At 38.7% G+C, this 19,528-nt stretch overlaps 1 protein-coding gene across 3 annotated transcripts in view; it reads right to left on the bottom strand.

Moving 5' to 3' along the window:
• Positions 1-19,303, bottom strand: part of RANBP17 (RAN binding protein 17) — a 168,007-nt gene extending 148,704 nt beyond the window's left edge. For 2 of the 3 annotated variants that reach the window (XM_076350195.1, XM_076350196.1), the window contains exons 1-11: positions 19,245-19,303; positions 14,603-14,749; positions 13,536-13,626; positions 12,136-12,302; positions 8,326-8,391; positions 7,686-7,790; positions 4,702-4,867; positions 2,948-3,021; positions 2,369-2,488; positions 1,972-2,118; positions 116-288 (exon numbers count right to left, since the gene is read on the bottom strand). In XM_076350195.1, the coding sequence (XP_076206310.1) occupies positions 116-288; positions 1,972-2,118; positions 2,369-2,488; positions 2,948-3,021; positions 4,702-4,867; positions 7,686-7,790; positions 8,326-8,391; positions 12,136-12,302; positions 13,536-13,626; positions 14,603-14,749; positions 19,245-19,262 (1,274 nt within the window). In that variant the 5' untranslated portion in view covers positions 19,263-19,303. Of the gene's footprint in view, positions 1-115; positions 289-1,971; positions 2,119-2,368; positions 2,489-2,947; positions 3,022-4,701; positions 4,868-7,685; positions 7,791-8,325; positions 8,392-12,135; positions 12,303-13,535; positions 13,627-14,602; positions 14,750-19,244 lie in introns of those variants that run through there. The other variant, XM_076350197.1, reaches the window with a different exon arrangement.
• Positions 19,304-19,528: the final 225 nt, after the last annotated feature.

Raw genomic sequence — 19,528 nt, 5'->3', positions numbered from 1 at the left:
TGGTAATCAGAACCAGTGTACTTAGATTTTAAACATAACCAAAATATAATATGCCAACAAATCAGAAAATTAAACATTCCGTATTACAGTTTCAAAGTTGCAATTACAAGTTTACCTTATAACTACAGGAACACATTCCAGTCTAGAAGTAATATAAGCTTTTGTTATCTCAGGTGCATATGTATCTAAGAGGTGGGGTTCTGCCGTTTTCACAAAGGGTACAGATGCTACCATTCTTTGCCACAGAGTTAGCAAATAATGAACACTATTTGGAGCGAACTCCCAGTGCTATAAGAAAACAAAACATACTTCTGTTAAAGCATCCCAGTGTGAAATTTTAGTTGCGAAACATGATGCTTCTATCTTAAGTAGGCTTATTCATTCACATAACCACTGAAGGATCCAGTCAGAACTGAGACATACTACGGCACACATTATAGAGTAGATCCAGAATTACTTGTAGGCTCTCTTGCCTCCTTCAGGTGAGATCCATGATGTGAAACTCAGAGCTAGGCCTATATTCTTACACAGTTGTCCTGGTTTCGGCTGGGATAGAGTTAATTTTCATCCTAGTAGCTGGTACAGTGCTGTGTTCTGGATTTAGGATGAGAATAATGGGATAACACACTGATGTTTTAGTTGTTGCTGAGCAGTGCTTACACTAGTCAAGGACTTCTCAGCTTCCCATGCTCTACCGACTGAGAAGGCTGGGGGTGCACAAGAAGCTGGGAGGGGGCACAGCCAGGACAGCTGACCCCAACTGGCGAAAGGGACGTTCCATACCATGGGACATCATGCTTAGTACAGAAACTGGGGAAAGCTGGCCGGGGGGGGCCGCTGCTCGGGGACTGGCTGGGCATCGGTCAGCGGGTGGTGAGCAATTGCATCGTGCATCACTTGCTTTGTATATTGTGTTGTTATTATTATTACTATTTTTTTTAATTTCAATTATTAAACTGTTCTTATGTCAACCCATGAGTTTTCTCACTTTTACTCTTCCGATTCTCTCCCCCATCCCACCAGGGCAGTGGGAGCGAGTGAGCAAGCGGCTGTGTGGTGCTCAGTTGCCAGCTGGGGTTAAACCATGACAACAGTGCACGGTGGGATTTAAGTGCTATAAGAGGGCCATTCAAAAATCCTAAGTGTTTAGTGGGAAACTGTCTAGAGCCACCTAACAGGAAATGTAAAGAACAGAAATGCATCTCAACTTTCTTTGCTCTTCCAAGCTTATGGCATTGCCATTGGCAACTCAGAAATTCAAAGGTCAAAATCTTCTCCTAAAGGTCACTATCTTCAGCTGTTATTCTGAAGACCAGAGAAAGACTCTGGAGGAAATGCTAAAATAACAATTGTAGTATTACTCAAACAGTGTGCATACCTTTATATTGGTGTGTTTCAAAAACAAACCTGTAAAATTTTTAACACTGTGAGAATCTTGATCCTGTTATATGTGTCCTTCTCAAAAAGGTTGGTCCCTCAAAAATTTAGACATTATTCCACGTAGCTTCTGAATCCAGCTCATATGGGAACTTTGCACTCAGCAGCTCAGCATATAGGCAACTGTGTGTGTGTACACATACAGGCACAAAAGCAGAACTCAAGAACCTAGTCAGTGTAGGCACTCTGAAGTTTACATGGGAGCACAGGTATAAGTATTTTAGGGCTGGATAAAGAGTTTAGTTTGTTGGATTTTTTATGAGGGTGAGGACAAAGGCTGGAGAATTAACATCCATCTATCCCCTACTTCAGTTGTAATTTTCTTCTTTAAATCTGCTCCCATTACAAAACTTCATAGGAAGAGTGAGAACCAGTTCTAGAGAATTCAGAAATCTGAGTTACATCACTGACAAAATACATTTTTACGTAAAGACAAGCCTCACCACTTCCTCAAAAAACACCAACACAGAGAACCAGCATCAGTCCTCTTTGTCATTCAAGAATTGAAGAGAAGACTTCTGTATATATTCTTACCTGTAGGCTAGTAATAGTAAAATTTGCTATAAGTTGGATGACTTCTGGGTAATCTTTCACCATTACTAGCTCTCCTAGTTGATAGTTTGTCTTTAGCCGAGCCAAAAAACGACAGAATTCATGGTAATTACCCGGATCAGATAAACCCTAAATTTGAAGAAGCAAATTTTTAAAAGTTAACAGCTTAATCTAATAGAAATTTCATTAATACTATTGCTAATTGGGTGACAATTTTATTTGCATAGGGGTTTTCCTTTGTTTTGAACAGAAAATCCAAGCAAACAGATGTCTGGCTGAAAGTGGTTTTGATAGATCTAGTAAATTAATGAAGACTGTAAATGGAAAAACAAATCCACAGCTGTTTTAGCATTTCAAGTAAATAAAATCAAAAAGATACCTGTGGATTTTCAAGTATTTGTTTCACTCCTTTGATTAGATTACCAAGATATTTGGCACGTTCTGGATTGCTGAATAAAGATCTCCTTGTAGAAGCAAACTGAACTAAACAAGAAAGTGCCTGAAGAATAAAAAAAATACTGTAAGATTAAAAAAATTTAAACTTTCAGAATAATCATCTCTTAATGTTTGGAGCAATCCAACCTACTGCTGTCTGTAGTACATTCTGTGGCTGAAGATTATTTTTGCAGCAATCTCTATACTATCATTGAACACAAATATGGCTCAGTTTTAAAATTCCCTTTTACAACAGCTTCTGACTTCATTAAAATAATTAGGTGGTTGTTTTCCACGTGGCTCAGTAGTGCTGAATTGGGGGAGGAAGGATTTGAATGCTTTCAGATTCAGAAATGAAAACTGGGTCTGAAGTTCAAAAGAAAAGACATCGTGACTGGGCACTGAGCCAGGGGACTCATAACATGCTAATGCACAGAATAAAACAGGTCTTTTGGACAAAGTATAGATGTAAAAAGACTGTTTTCCGTAATTACTTGAGTGTAAATCACTATATGTCACTTACTAACTGAGACAGCATTGGTGGAAGGGAATGATACAAATCAAAAAACAGGTCCAAGGTCTCTGGCTCCAGGAAGACTACGGAAAAAGATAAGTTGGTTTTATCACTCTCTACAAGCAATAATTAAGTATCTTTATTTTAATAGAATCATCCTCTTTTTAACAAAAACAGTGAGATATCACCATAGTTGAGAATAAACTATGAATAGATGCATTCATTAGTTCATTGTACAGTATTAAACAAAGCACTATTCTCTTTTTATCACATTTAATCTATCCTATAGCTCACAAAGAATACTTCCCTTAAACTGCAGATGATGCAATACTTTGTCCGTTGCTTACAGAACGCTGTTCTGTAATAGATGTAGGTAAATTGATTTCTTCAAGTTACTACAGTAGTACACTAAGACAAGACAGGTTCCAGATACTAAGGATTAGTTTAGTCTATATTTAAACAAAGGCAAGTTTTTAACAGAAGTTCCACAGACTATCCTGAAGTCTACAGACTGACGAACAGCAAAAAATACTTTAAACACCGAGTTACCAATTCACCGTGGAATCACATCAAATGAACTATAACATTACCCTATTTTATGAAGGGGTAACAACCGGGTAGAAAAAGTTCACCAATAATTCATAATTAAGTAATCCCACAAATCAAGTAACATTTCAAAGCTGTTCCATTTATAAGCATAATTTTATATGAAGACTTGTATAAAATAAAGCATCACATAACAAAGGTTAATTTCCTTAGGCACTCTGTGTTTAATGACTAAAGGGAGATCCCTCCATGGACAATTTAAAGTATCTAAATTAAAATCTTGGGAAAAACCTATCCCCTTCTCCTTCCTAAGGGATCTTGGGAAATTACTGTCACTTGCCCAAATTCAGCCTTTTGTCAGTATTCCCTTGCTTGCCATATATTATTGCTCTTCATCCTTCACACTGCGATTAGAGGCTACTGTACATTAATGCAGAAGGAATGGAGTTATGCATGGAAACTGATGAAGAATAGTATCATTGAAATAAGGAGGAATATCAAACACTACAGAGTGTCATGCTATACAGGTAAGCCAGATCTAAACCTCCCATCTTGGGTATGGGAAACTGCGTAGCTGCTTTAGCTAGACGTAACAGACTTCCAGTCAGGCTCATTTATTTTGCCAAGAAGCAGGATAAATTAGCCTACAAGGAGCTCCATGCTGCTAGTACTAAACTGCGTCCATTACCCAAGGTAATTTCATTAAAGCTAGCTTGGACATATTTATACTAGACCGCCATCTGCACTGTATAAGCCCAGGAAGACAAACCTCTAGAGTCTAAGAACCAAGATGCAACCCTTCTGCTGCCTTCATTAACAAGCTCACATACTAGAGCAAACAAGTACACTAAAAAAAAAAAGTTTCATACAGTTTTGTCATCAGGAGGAAGACAAGAGAAAATAGACATGCTACAAATGCTGTACCTCTTCAAGGTGTTCATATGCCAGGATGAGAATAGTATTCAGTGTCTAATTAGAATAATTTGATTTACTGTGAATATCTATGTTATAGACTACATTTATTATTTCTATCTGTAAAAATAACAATAGGAAAAGCATGAGAGAAACAGCAGAAGACGTTTACCAGTAACTCACCAACAAAAAAACTCTACTCCACATTAAAAATTATTTTATATTTTCAAGTATCGTGACAAAAGAAGTTACACAATCCACTGGGTATAGACTTCAGACTACTGACAGTTATGATCCTTTCTTACTTGTTCTCCAGTTTGTTGGAATCTGTACAGTGCATAGGTCATCTGCAGATTCATCAGCTGAATTTCCAATGAAATCAAAATTAAGACAGTTTAGTACAAGCTTCAAAAGTTGCATTGCTAGACTTTGTTGCCGTTGGTCCTGAAGGTTTAAAGGTTTTGCCAAGAGCTAAGGAGAAAAGAAATCTTGTTAGGTCACCTGCACAGAACATGCTTTAAAAACAATTTTGAAAAGGAAAATGTTTGGATGTAAAACTGCAAAGTTCAGAGCAAGAGAACACATACTAAGAGAAAAATAAATCCTTCAACAATAAAAAGTATAGTCTTTCCTTAAAGGCAAGGGGAAAAATCATTATTACCACCTCAGAGATATCTTCCATGTCAAGCTAAAGCTCCCAGAGTTATAAATAATTTTTAAAAGCCTGGTGAAATAATCCTTTTGCATAAAATACTTAGAGGTAAAACTTAGCATGTCACTGATACTGTCTGTTAGAACAGTGCTAACGTTCACTGCAAAAATTAAACTGTAAGGTTTCATGTTTTCCTCTTTCTGTTACTCCAGACCAGAGTGGAGTATACATCATATACATCATATGGGTAAATATATCTCAACAATTGGTTATTTTTCAGTTTGATGTCCAGGCTGCTAAACAGTATGAGTTTCACAGTATGCATACTCAAAGACTGTTCCTTTGGCAAGTCTAGAAAAACCTGGCATTAAAAACCAATGAAATGAACAGTCTGTAATCTGAATGTAGCTATTTACAACACCTGTATAAATACAGCTGTCTGTCTCCACTGCTTTATAACCCTTACAGTGTCAGAATAAAAAGGTGCTTTGTAAGCAAAGCAAGCTGTTGGGATTTGGAAGTCTATACTCAACATACTGTGCGCGTAAGAACACATTTTTATTGATCCCCTTCTGTAATTATAATAATTTAAATAACATTTTATCTTAAAGAAATTACTACCTCAAGATTACACACACAATATAAAGGCTCTGAAAACAAACCTCAAATTCATTAGTCACTGATGCAGTTTGTGAACATCAAAAAGAAAACTGACATACTTTTGTCTAGAAAAACAATAAAATAAATGCAAATGCAACAACTTTATCTAGTTCATCTGCTCCTTATTTAGATTCAGTCACATCTCTCAAGTTTATTTTTATTTTTTTTATTTATTTTGTTTATTTTGTTTATTTATTTTTTTTAATTTTGTTTATTTTATTTATTTTTTATTAACAAAAAGTTTTTAAATTCAGATGATAGGAATTAAAATCACCTGTGTGTCATTATATGCCTCGTTAACTTATAACAACTGTTGCACCACATTAGAATTGACACTAAATTATGAATTCGGCTTTGAAATCAACATTGAATTTCTGTATGTCTTGTATAAACATAACCTGTTTTGCCACCAATCCTCTCTGTAACTTTTAAACTCTTGGAATTATTTTAATGATTCCACATTTGTTGGTTAAGTGTATTGTTCCGTGCATTACAGACACTGAAATATTTCTAAAACCAGCTTCCTACACTAAAGTTGGCATTATAAAGATACTAATTATAATTTTCTTATACTTCTGTCTGGAAATCTGTATGATGTCACTCAGACAAACCTTTCAACATATGAGAGACTAAAGAAGTACCTGTAGACCAGCTGAACTTGAAGAAAGCTAGGAAGTGGCTGCCGCAGGACACAGGTTCTCACAAATACATTTATTGTTTTGATGTGTAATGGGGTTTACTATATCTAAAGAAGATTTTTCCAAAAATAGCCAATTCTTCTTTTAAATTATGTATGATTTCTCCATTAATATGCAATTCCGACACTGATTTAAAACATCCTGTGTACATTAGCAGAGCATTCCCTCTTTAGAGGCGAGGGAATTTATGTTATTTACTTGCTCTATATATTAAAAAAATATACTGCCTGTCACCTGAGCACTGGTAGCTGACCATGTGTGCCCTTTAAACTTACTGCAAATGTGAGGTAAAACATGCTAGTTAAACTAAAAACATACCGTGAAAGAAATTTAAGCTAACATAGTTTATCTCGTTTTTTACAGCAGTATCTCAATCACATACCTCAACCTTGAGAATTATACCTTTAGCCAGAAAGTAATCGCTACCATTATCTACTGACCCACTGTGATGGCATCCAGGTTTAAATTCTTCGCTTAAACACCTGTGTCCAAATTTCAACACCTAATTCATCTGGTTTTCAGAAAAACTGATTAAACCAGCACTCCCAAATAAGTCAAAGAATAGAAATCAGGCAACATTTAAAAAATAAGCTGGTCTCAGAGTTGCTTGAGCTTAAGAGAAGTAGAATGGTACCTCATGGTGCCGCTTCCACTGCTATGGAAGGCCTTGATCCGCACCAAAATGCAAAGTGCAAATTCCAGCGTTGATCTCAGTTCAACCTACCTGGTCCTGAGAGACCTAGCTTACAGCATGCTGTTCTTCACCACCTCCTGTCAAGGCTCTTGAGAGTCTGCAGCCTGAATTACCCCAAAATGTTACAGAGAGGATAAGGGAACTACTGAAGAAAAACACCTTGGCCAGATTTGACTGTGCTGCCATACCACAAGATAGAGAATTTGTCTTTCTTTTTGGTTGCTCCTAGTTTAATATATAATTCTTTTAGCAAATACTGAGATGGTAGGCCCAGCAAAACTGAGATATAATTAAATTGAGAAAAACATCAAAAAAGAAGACAAGTTCAGAATTTAGGTAGTTCATCCTTTACGGCAAGATGTAAAGAGAGGGAGATGGCACAGAGAGGAAGACAGAGAGAGCAAGAGAGACATGGAGGGAGGAAGATTGGAATTTTTGTCTTTGAACGTTTTTTCGTCACTTGAGCTTAATTGGGTGTCATGTAATCCATTTAAGTACAGAATTCATAAATTCAGAAAATATTAAGGACTCAAACTGGGACAATTATGATGTTAACAATTTAGGTTCAATTATAAAAAGCCTCACCTCCTTCAAAAGAGAGCACGCAAGCATCAGTATGTCCTTTAGAGAGGTGTCACGGAATGAGGTAGCTATTTTACGATGTTTTGCTGAAGGTCTTGAATAATCAACCTAAGAAAAGTTAGGACATAATAAACAATGCTCCCTTCTTTGCTAAAACTAGATGATAGGTATATCTGGCAGATAAATTATTTGACACTAGAAATGAAAATTATGGTCCAGCACTAAATATAGATCTTGACAGCTTCCTGAACCGCCTCCTTTTTTCCCTTCAAGGTTGTCTCTCTTTCTGGATGGAAAGGTCTGAGGCACTTCCTCAGGTTAAGATGTAGGCCAAAGAAAATCATTAGCAGAAATTCAATTGAAAAAGTTGATCATTCACTTTGCTTTACTAGTTCTAGTGACTGTGATGAGAGAAACTCTACCCTGTATCAGATATGGTATGTATCTGGTACAGGTAGAGTCCCTGCACTAAGAATTTCTTGTCTCTCTATATATTTTGGCAGGGGGAGGAAGGTGTGTTAAACCCTTCACGTCTAAGAAATGTTTCTCCAACCATTTTTATGAAGGGCAGAAACATTCAACACTGCTTCATCAGCAATATATACATCCCTTGCAGAAGGAAAAAAAAACCAAACATGCTTACTAGATTCATTTCCTGAGTCAGTTCTGAGAGAATCATTACTCCTATTATATAATGGTCCACAGTGCCCTACAGAAAAAAACAGATAGGATTGCTCAAACATCACAGCTTGTATTCAGTATTTTCCAACATTTCTAGAATCAGGTGGTATTTAATATTTTACAACATTTCTAGAATCAAGAGGAATTTTTAGGCTGAGATATCCTAAGCTGTTTAGAAGGCTTTCATGCCAAATTCTATCAACATTAATAGAACTAGACCTCCAAACTCCCTAATTAGCTGTGGGAAAAAAACCTCATTGTAAGTTTTAAGAATTGCATGATAACAAAAAACCTGTCTGAAAACAGACTCTAAGTAACTGCAATCTAGAAATTCACTATTACACATTTCTCAAAGGCCTGTTCAGTATTCTAGAACTGGTAAGGCAAGCTGCATGAAATTCAAACCGTTAAAAAAAATTAAGCCATGCATGGATGAAAAAGATCACAGGGCACTCTCAGGAAAAAGAAGTTTTGAAATGCTACCTATCAAAAAAACCTAATTCTCTTCCCTCCACAGTCGTATACAATGCATTGGTTTGAACTGAATTATATATTCCATCTCTGAGAACTTGTCTCTAAAAGTGAAGCCGTAGGCGTCAAATATTTCCATCTGAGGGTGTGATCTAATCATCAGTATTTAAGTTCCTTGGAATGTTTCGAAATTCAGATACAATGCAGAATTTTGCATTTGATTAATAAAATTTAGCTGTCTTCACTGAGCTACTACAAAGCATTTGTAGAAAAATTAAATCTGCTTTGTTAAAAACAATTAAAATTAACTGCAATTAGGCCTTGCCATTGAGTCAGGGGGAAGATCTCTATGTCTACTCTCACAGCTGCAGTTTGCAGCCTCAGCTCCCCTGGTGTCCAAAAAGCAATGTCATCCTCGTCAAAATTTTCCTGGTATTTGTCACAACCACACTCATTTTCACAACTCTGAAGATCACCCAACGTTCAACTGATGAAGAACCTGGCTACTTACCAAGAGGCCTAACTTTTCACTGTCATCTAGTTTGTATTATCACTTGCACCAAAGCAAATCAAAAGTGAAAATTTCAGAGAACTCTCAGGCAAAATTTATATTGTTGCCCTATCTGCTCTCTCTCTCTATAAAAATATCTATTTTTTTTATATATATGTATTATATATATTATATAAATATATATTTATATTTATATAAATCTGCATTTATATATATAAAGTATATATAAGTGTATATATACTTATACAGTATAAGATTAAACATACTGTAATTTGAACACAACTTTCTTTTACATTTCAAATTCTTAAAATAGTCTATATGAATGTTCCTTAGACCACACAAACCTGCAAGAATGGAAAATGCAACCTCCCCTTCTTCACAGGTGTGAAAAGCTGTGTGGTGAATTATGAAGGAGTTAGGAACAGAAGTGCAGACCTAGCTGCTAATCCCTTTTTCTAATAATTAAATCACACTCAAATTCACACTAGATGAACTTTAATCTGGAATGCTAATGCATATGTATCTGAAACTATCATATGCTAATTATTAATGTATATTAGTATTGTTTAGGGATTATTTTTTCAATTTTTATCTGAAATTTAATTCACTAGTAGATCTATGGCTTAATTTTCTTTTCTATAGGAATTCTTAATTTAACTAAAGAAATCTCTTAAGAAGCTAAATTTTGTATTTAAATCTCTATTTTTAATGAGCTACACACTGAAGAGTCACACTGCAATCATTTTAATAATAAATGCAAAATCCAATTACAGTACATTCATAAAAATAACTGCAAAATGGTGGAAAAGTATACTTGAGTTTGTTTTTAATAAACAGAATATTGCAACTTATTTTTTATTAGACATTCCCAGTGTAACTCAAAAAGTACATTAACTTGAACAGTATTATAAACAAAGGTAAGACTGAAAAACAAATGAGAAACTCCTTGGCAAGAAACACAAACTGTTAACGTCATATTTTCTTGTTGAGTTACCAGGATCACCAACACATACACACATAATGGATCACTTTGGAAGTAAATCTCCAAATAGCTTAAATTTTCTGATTATTTTTTCTCAAAATAAGTACTAGGCTTTACATTCACACAGACACTCAGAAAGATTAATCTGTATTAACTTTTTAAACAGATTAGCCATCTCCCAGTAAACTTATCAAGAACCTTTTTATACATGTGAAATGTATGAAATAACCAAGTCTGGCTAATAGCCCATGACATCCAATCACTTTCTCCAAACTTACTTTCACAGAAGATGCTGTATATCCTGTATCTTTAGCCACTGTGTCCGACAGTCCTTACTCTATATTTGACATGTAAATTTGCATAGCAAACAGTCCACAGCAAATGATTGCACTCTGACATTAGGAGAAATTATTTCCAATTTTCAAATACCAAGATCACTTCTCTATCCTGTAACGCATCTCCTTTGCAACAGTGACCAATGCAGTGGGGGAAGAGGAAATAATGTGGAAGGAAATGTAAAACAAGAACATTCCTGCCTCATCCAATTACTGGAGAGGGAAGATGAGTGATCTTTCCTCCCAGCCTTCCCCATATCCCTACCTAGAATGCATAATTTTTGTGATATGTTAGATTTAAATACATATGCTAAAATAGGTGAAGTTATAAAAACACTCTAAATTTATTATCTATCTCTGTATATTGTACACCATAATCCTAGGACAGACAGAATGTCTGGGTTTTTTTTTCTTTCACTCCTCTTTACATGTACGGAGAGAGAACATACATATATGCAGGTATCTGGTGGGGCACAGGAACAGGTTGCCCAGAGAAGTTGTAGATGCCCCCTCCCTGGAAGTGTTCAAGGTCAGGCTGGATGGGGCTATGAGCAACCTGGTCTAGTGGCAGGTGTCCCTGCCCATGACAAGGGGGTTGGAACTAGATGATCTTTAAGGTCCCTTCCAATTCTATGATTCTATCCAAGTACCCATGCACACAAATATGAACCATCAATTTATCATAAAGTGAAAAAAGAATGCAGCAAACAAGGACCACAACCACATAACAAATATATACAGTGTCTTGCAATTTTATGTACCACAGTTCTATCTGTAAACAAGCTTTCCTCAGTAACTTCAGAAGCAGGGGTATCTAATGATTTCTGCCAAAAATTAAAGTGCAGGTGAAGTCCCACTGCTTATACAGAAAAGCAACAATATAAGACCGTAACAGTGAACACTCCAACAAATAGTTTATAAAGGTATCTTTTTCATCAACCGTCCATGACAGACACTTGAAAAAATACATTTGAACTAGTTCTAGAACTGAACAGTTCGGCACAATTTTAGCGGTCATTATTACAAGAATCACAATCACACTCATGCTTTAAAATATTTGACAGTCTTGCTTTTCACATAGTGCAGTACCAGCATTTCTAACCAGGTAACTGGAGCTAACACTATCAGAAACGTATCTCCACATCAGTTGAAAAAAATTAAGGCATTCAGTAGAATGGCTTGACAACAGGGGCTGATGTTTTACAACCACACTATGAAAACGTGCTTTGGAAAAAGAAAACCAACAAAAAACCATGACAGCACTATGAATACTGTGAGGCATCAAAACCCACAAACCCGCGCAAGTATCAAACCCGCCCTGGTTCTTCATTGTAGGGCGATCTGTTTTAAGCAATGCTCTTCCCACTTTTTCCACCCAAGTGTGTGACAACTAAGTGCCATAACATGCCAATCACTAAAAATGAAGAGCTCCAAACAGAAAAAAAATGGCAGAAGTGAACAATTGTTTCCTACCTGCAAGAATTTTTTTACATCAGCAATAATGTCTCTGAAGATGAGCTGATCTTTTAGTGCCTCAAACCATCCTAATTTTGTAATTTTAGCAATGACTTGAACAAGAGCCTGGATTACAAAAGGAGCCAGTTTGGGTTGAGATGCTACATAGTTCAGAATGTAATTTCCTGTGAAGAAGCATTTTAAAATCAGCAACACAAGTCTTCTGTAAAGAAAATGAATTAAATGGTTCTAATAGAAACTTAAGGCATGGATTTTTTAAAAAAATCTATATTCTTATGGTTAGTACAATAACTGTAAGTTACATTAAATCATTAAATACAGCTAAACATTTAGTAGCACAAAGCACATTACATACATGATCATTATTCTAGGACACATAAGACAACAGTTTGTGAATTCAGAGAACACTGGCAGGTAAAACAGTAATTTTTCATTACAGTCCCATATACTGGGCACTGATTATTTCACTATGTAACAGCAGCTCTCACAGCCAACTCAAAATACACAAAAGTTTTTTCAGACAAGAGTCCCTACCGAATGTTCTCAATTCAATCTAGAACATCCCTTTGGGTAATGCACATTGCAGCTGCAGAAATTCCTCTCTAACTAGAAGGAAGTTAACCTGTTCCAAAAGCTGTTGAAATGTATAAAATTAAAGTTGATTAAAGTTAATTTTTACCTAAAAGAATATTGAAATCTTTTATCAGAAGCAGCGGATTCTCAGCCATGCATTTCAGAGTACTACTATCCACAGAACCGATAGAAAGTCTGCACTGTTGTAAAAATCCAAAGCGAATCATACGCTCCTCGTGCAAAGCCTTTCACTATTAAAGACCTAACACACACTTGCTTACTCTTTTAGGATATATCTTTTAGGATATAGCAATGACTTTAATATAGATCCTAAAAAGTAAGGAAAGTTTTGTAGGCTCTTAATCCTGCAAGTAAGAACCTGCCCTGGCATGACTTTTACAAATGTTAAGAGCTGATCATGAGCAATGTTACATGTAAGTGACTGGCAGGTGTACTAGCAATATCTGCAACTTTCATCCTTTACAAACATGAACCAAATCTCTTTAGCGTCTTGTGGGATAAATACAAAGTCTACCTTGAAAAATGAGTTGGTTTTTTTTAAATATGACGTAATCTGAGCTAACATATTTATCTTAATTTTGAAACTAGGAAATGTTGTTTGTGGCCTAATTGCAGAGAAATGATGAAAGAGCTCACAATCACCTTTACGTCCACTCCCTCACGATGACTGCCTTATGAATAACAGGCTTGGTAAATGGAGAGTACTAGAGAAAAAACAGACTATCCACTGACTGGTTACGGTGCTAACATGAAGTTTTAGATCCAACTAATATAATGAAATTTTAACCACAAACATTACTTACGAATGTCAATCCTTTGTTCGATAGGTAATGGAGATGCCCTGCTTACAAGCTTAGACAGGCACGTTGCTGCTAGAAGCTGAGCATAGGATGTCTACAAAAACACATCAAAAGATATTATTTGAAAATAGGCTAACTAAAGGCAGGGACAATAAGTCAAAACCTGATAAATAATCAATAACCCAGATTGGTTATCAGGTTTTGGTTATGCTTAAGTGTACCAAAAATTTATAAAATGTATGTGTTTTAGCAATATCTTTGTTTCATTATAAATGAACATAAATTACAAAACACTAATAAAATAGGGGAGACTAAAAATATCATCCCCTTTGATGGAAATCATTCATCTAAAAGTAATTTCACTATTCAGTGCAGTTCTTTAGTTTTGAAACCTGTTTTTAAATCACTGGATAATTTAGAACCATGAGATGATTACCATGGGTCCAGCCCTGGATTAAAGATATTTTCAAATGTGTTTCCTCTTTTTCTTTCTCTCTCTCTCTGAGTGATTTGAAAAACACAGCAAGAATTATACCGGACTTAGCTTGGACTATCAAATCAGCATCAACTCCCCTACCACTTTATCTAGAGTTAACCATGAAATTAAACACCAAAAATGAAACTGAGTAATGATAAGAGAATGGTTTAAACTAACAGACAACAGATAAGCAGTTTAAGGATTTTTTTAATACAATTTTTTTTCATTGTAGCTAATAGCTAGAAACAAGAACAAGGTGATATTCAAACACCAGGTTATACCACACTGTGTCCCGACACTGCTCTACAGATGACACAACCCCTGATTACAACCCTTCTGAGAGTACTGAAAGCTAAAATGCTTTCCCTTCTTGTCCCTGACATCTCTAATGCAAGGTACTGTCACTTCTACAAAGACCACCTCCAAATGAAAAAGAATCCTGGAGTCATTTATGAAACAGAATACGTACAAAAAAGGGAAAAGCATTTTGCCTTTATTGTACTGACATGGTAATGGCCCATGACTGAGAAACCTATGTGAGCTTCCACAAGCATGATTACATTTACGGATAACAGATCTTTCAGATACTTACTGTTCCTTGTTCTAACAGAAGTTGGCATTGGCGAAGACATTCTGGGCTATCAATAAGCTCCAAGAGTACCTTCTCAGCTTGCATTCGCTGTGCTAGATCAGTCCCTTCATATAGGTGGTTACATAGGACTTCTAGTTCTGCCAGACTCTGTTAGGAAAGAACACAATTGAAACTTCCACGAAGACTTTTCAACCACTACACCAGTAACATGAACTGTTACCTATGCTAAGCTTTCCAGTTGATTCACATTTAAATTACCAAAAAACAGGAGGCCTTCTGTGACAAGAAGCCAAAAATAACTCTGAAAATTAAGTTGCCATTTTTTATTCTCTCAGCTACCAAAGTATTTCTTAATATGGTTCAATCCATCTGTTTTTCTGAGTCTTCAGATGGGAAGTCCATAGCTTTTCCAAAGAGAGATGAAAAGATGGAGAACAGCGAACAGAACAGTTTGAGCAATGCTACTTGGAAAACTTCCGGCAAATTTCATTTTAAAAGCTGTAATTACTCATCAAATAACTACACCTGGAAAAAAAATAGCATTTGTCTATATCTGTTGATGCAAATAGCAGTGAAAGATGCAACAATTCAGAAGCTACAGTAGCAACAGAAGAGCTAAAGTTCCTCTCCACTCAGAAGCTGAAAAAGTTCTCTTTGGTAAAGAAGGTGGTGGTGGAATATCTCTCTCCTATGTGAGGGTTATGATTTATATCTACTAGTCCCTATCTCACAGGAGAGATGAACCCTTTGAGCACGTTTTGGAATCATTACACAAACAGAAGTTTTAGCATCCACCAGGTTCCCAAAGCCTATGGAACTCTCATCAAGAACCAGCCACATCATTAGAAGGTACCCAGTAAATATTTCATGACTTGAGTGTGGCCTAGAAGAAGAGTAAAAGAGAACACGCAGTATTTGACCAGTCTCATTTAAAAGTCCGAGTCAAAATCCTGTCCACCAGCCCTTCCAGAAAGATGTTTTGTACTTGAAATAAAAGATTTAGTTCCACACAATCTAGCATCACTTATACTGTAGCTCAAATGCCTTTTAAAAATCCAAGACAGTAATAGTGTCTTTGACAACCAAAGTACATTTGGTTTTGTCAGTCAAAGTGTGTCATTTCCTAGAGACACGCTTCTTATCATTAAAAAAAAAAAATATCATGGTGGTCTTCCCATTTTTTTTGTTGTTGTGCATATGGAGTCCCTGGCTTTGATCAGCTTTTTCTGAATTTCAGTAACAATGACATTTTAAGAGTCCCTGATTTTCAATCAAAAAGTAGCCATGTACTTGTTCCTTTGGAGAAATTTTAAGAAATAGCACATTTGCTTCTGGAATGAACAGATCAAATACCTCAAAGACTGAGCTCAACAGAGACATCCTTTGTTTTTGTTTCCCCTCCCCCCCCATGTTCAGAGAGAGCAGAGGGAAAATAAGGAACAGGTAACAATCCCAGTAATGCAATTTTAAATGAAGCAAGATCCATGCCAATTAAAGCGAAAATTAAGAGTCATAGAAATGCAAGCATACACGTTAGGGAAAAATATAATACAACACAAAACACACATAATTGGGCTAAAACATGGGAATAAGGACATCTAGCAAAGATAGTCTTCAGACATAAATTACAATGCATCTTTCCATAATGGAACAATTCCAATATAAGCTGAGAAGCATGAACCAAATTATCATGTCATAACCAGCTGTCGTGGTTTAACCCTAGCCGGCAACTGAGCATCACACAGCTACTCGCTCACTCCCCCCGCCCTGGTAGGATGGGGGAGAGAATCGGAAGAGTAAAAGTGAGAAAACTCATGGGTTGACATAAGAACAGTTTAATAATTGAAATTAAAAAAATAGTAGTAATAATAATAGTAATAATAATAACAACACAATATACAAAGCAAGTGATGCACGATGCAATTGCTCACCACCCGCTGACCGATGCCCAGCCAGTCCCCGAGCAGCGGCCCCCCCAGCCAACTTTCCCCAGTTTCTATACTGAGCATGACATCCCATGGTATGGAACATCCCTTTGGCCAGTTGGGGTCAGCTGTCCTGGCTGTGCCCCCTCCCAGCTTCTTGTGCACCCCCAGCCTTCTCAGTCGGTAGAGCATGGGAAGCTGAAAAGGCCTTGACTAGTGTAAGCACTGCTTAGCAACAACTAAAACATCGGTGTGTTATCAACATTATTCTCATCCTAAATCCAAAACACAGCACTGTACCAGCTACTAAGATGAAAATTAACTCTATCCCAGCCGGAACCAGGACAGCAGCAAAAGTTAAAGATGCTCCTTTATTTGATCTGAAATTTGACTTTCAAGTCTGGACAAACTTGGCAACAACTTTGAGAAAGTCCAGAATAAAAATGGGCTATTAGCCCAATCTCCAAGGCCTAAGTCATCTGTATACTAACTGGCATTAAAATAGCAAACCTCTGAAGGACAATGAGGGAAACCCACCATAAATTTTTAAAGCAAGCATAAACAAAAACTAGATAATGATCTTCAAAGAAAAGTTGGTTTATTGGATATTGAGACTGATGACCTTCAGCACTTTGAAATGCTTTATCTGGACATGTTTGGTTTCAGGAGAATGTTATGACAAAGTTTCTTATTGGTAGGCTTGAGGTATGGCCAGAAATTGCTCAGAATTCTCAGACCACCAAAGAACTTGTTAGATGTTATCTGGGTTGGGTTTTATGTGCAGTACTGAGGAAACATGCTGATCTTCCTTGATTCAGACAGTAAAAGCAAAAAACACTACCTGAAATCAGCAAATACAACCATCTTGTGTATGATGGCAACTCAGCAGAGCAATAGAGATATTATTCAACTTTATTAAGAAGAAAATACCCGGAGAAACCAATGAGAAGTCAAAAACTAGCTCTCTATATTAGATATATATTTTCTTCAAGAAAACAGAAGACTCTCACAATCCCTTTTTTATTGTATGACAAAACACGTGAAACTGATGCCTTCAGATACCTCCTTTATTCAAATCCTTACCAATAGCTGAAACATGATTCTTAAGAAAACAACAATAGTGTCAATGAAGAGGATCTAGCAGTTAGATGCTGGCCGCTTTAAGCAAGTCAGGAGTAGAAACAGACCTGTATAAGAAGTGGCATTTTTGATCACAAGGAAGTGTAACTTTTTCCAAGAAACAGATTCACATCCTAATGAAAAAGGTTAGATACTATGATTTTTTTTTTTCCTGCTTGTCACACTTTTGTAATATTCAAGAATAAGCTAAATAAAGTTCTCCAGATACTTCTGGTCCCACCTCTCCAGCTCTCAGAAGTCCCTGGCAGCTCTCCTACTAGCCTGTGAAAGAGCCAAGGGCCAGAAATGCTGGGAGCCCGGCTCTGCAGCAACCCACCAGGCAGGCAGCCAAGGAGCCAAGCAAACTGGCAGGAAACCAGGTAGGTTCCTGATTAAAGTTTTGCTGACACTGACAAATTCCCACAGACATTTTGATTTTAATCAGCATTTTCTGACTGAAAAGGTTCTATTAAGAAAGTTCCACCAGCTCTATGCAAGAGCAACAGGATGGGCATAACTGCTGAAATGCCACAGTTTAAAAAAAGAAAAAAAAAAAAAAAAAACAGAGAAAAGAAGCCATTTGGGTATGAGGTGATAACAAAAGGTATTTTAGCGGTCCTTTTATATAGCATGCCAGGTGCCCAAGTATTTAAATAAATGCCTAAAATGGCCTCTCTAACACTGCCTGCTGCCACCAATCCAGTGAAACCCCAAGGGACCCTGGATGAACGCCTAACGCCTCAGCAAGGGTCTGCTGGGGCCCTTTTCCCGCCCCCCCCTCGTTGTTTGAGACACAGTTTCAGCGGCTGATGTTCATCTCAGACAAGTCCTGGAGAGGGGCTGCCTCTGGTTTTCAGGGAAGCAGTGGAGTAGGGAGCCCACCAATGCCTTCAGGAAGAAGTGGCAACAGGAGAGCAGGTGCGGCTAGCTCACCCAGGCGTGGAGTAGCCATGAACGGAGCGTCCCAAGCGAACACACGCTAATGCGACGGGAAGCATGAAAAACCGCCCACCGCAGGCCAGCCGCCCGTCACCACCATCCAGCCCCGCAGGTACCACCGCCACACCGGCACCGCGCGCCACGGACACTTTTGACACTACCGCTCCAATTTCCACAGCGAGGCCAGCATCACCCGTGTACCAGCCCTGCGGTCCGACGCCAACCTCCCCCGTGCACCCCCCCCCCCAAGCCCAGCCCGCCGCTCCCGCCTGACAACAGCCCACCCGAGACCGCGACCTTGGTTCAGCACTTCGACGGAGCCCGCGAGCTCCCGCTCGCCTCAACACCGCCCGCAGCTCCCCGGGCAGCTCCCGGACACCTTTCGTCCCTCTGCCAGGGCGAACGTCCGCACCCCACGGGCCCCTGCCCCGCTCGGCCACCGCGGCCGCAGCCGCCGCGCACCACCCCGAGGGCTCCCCCGCGCCCCTCACCTCAGGACCCACTCCCTGTGCTCTCCCGAGCTCCCGGCCCGCCGCCCGCCACGACAGCCCCATCACGGCCCCGGTCCCGGCCCCGCACGGCCCGTCGCGCCCCAACAGCCAGGCCAGGTCCCAACGGACCCGCCGCTCCGCCTGCCATGCCGCGCCGGGTGCACTGACCTGGACGCGCAGCGCCATCTTCCCGAGCGGCGCCGGGGAGGGGCCGGGGGCCCGGCCGGGGCTAGGGGGCAGTGCCGAGCCGCGCCGCGCCTGGGCCGGCCGGGTGCGAGGGGCGGACCGGGACCGCGCCGTGGGCGGCCGTTGGGGCGGAGCGGCCGCTGGGGCGGGGCGGGGGCGCAGCGGGGCTGGCCGTTGAGGCGCGCGGGCGGCGGCGCGAGGGGCGGGGCGGAGCAGGGCGGGCCGTGCTCGGGCGCGGGGCCGCCTCGCGCGGGCGGTGCGCGGCA

The sequence above is a fragment of the Aptenodytes patagonicus genome, chromosome 12 (assembly GCF_965638725.1).
Source record: "Aptenodytes patagonicus chromosome 12, bAptPat1.pri.cur, whole genome shotgun sequence".
NCBI lineage: Eukaryota > Metazoa > Chordata > Aves > Sphenisciformes > Spheniscidae > Aptenodytes > Aptenodytes patagonicus.
The sequence above is the reverse complement of the archived record's forward strand: the minus strand, read 5'-3'. Positions and strand labels throughout refer to the sequence as shown.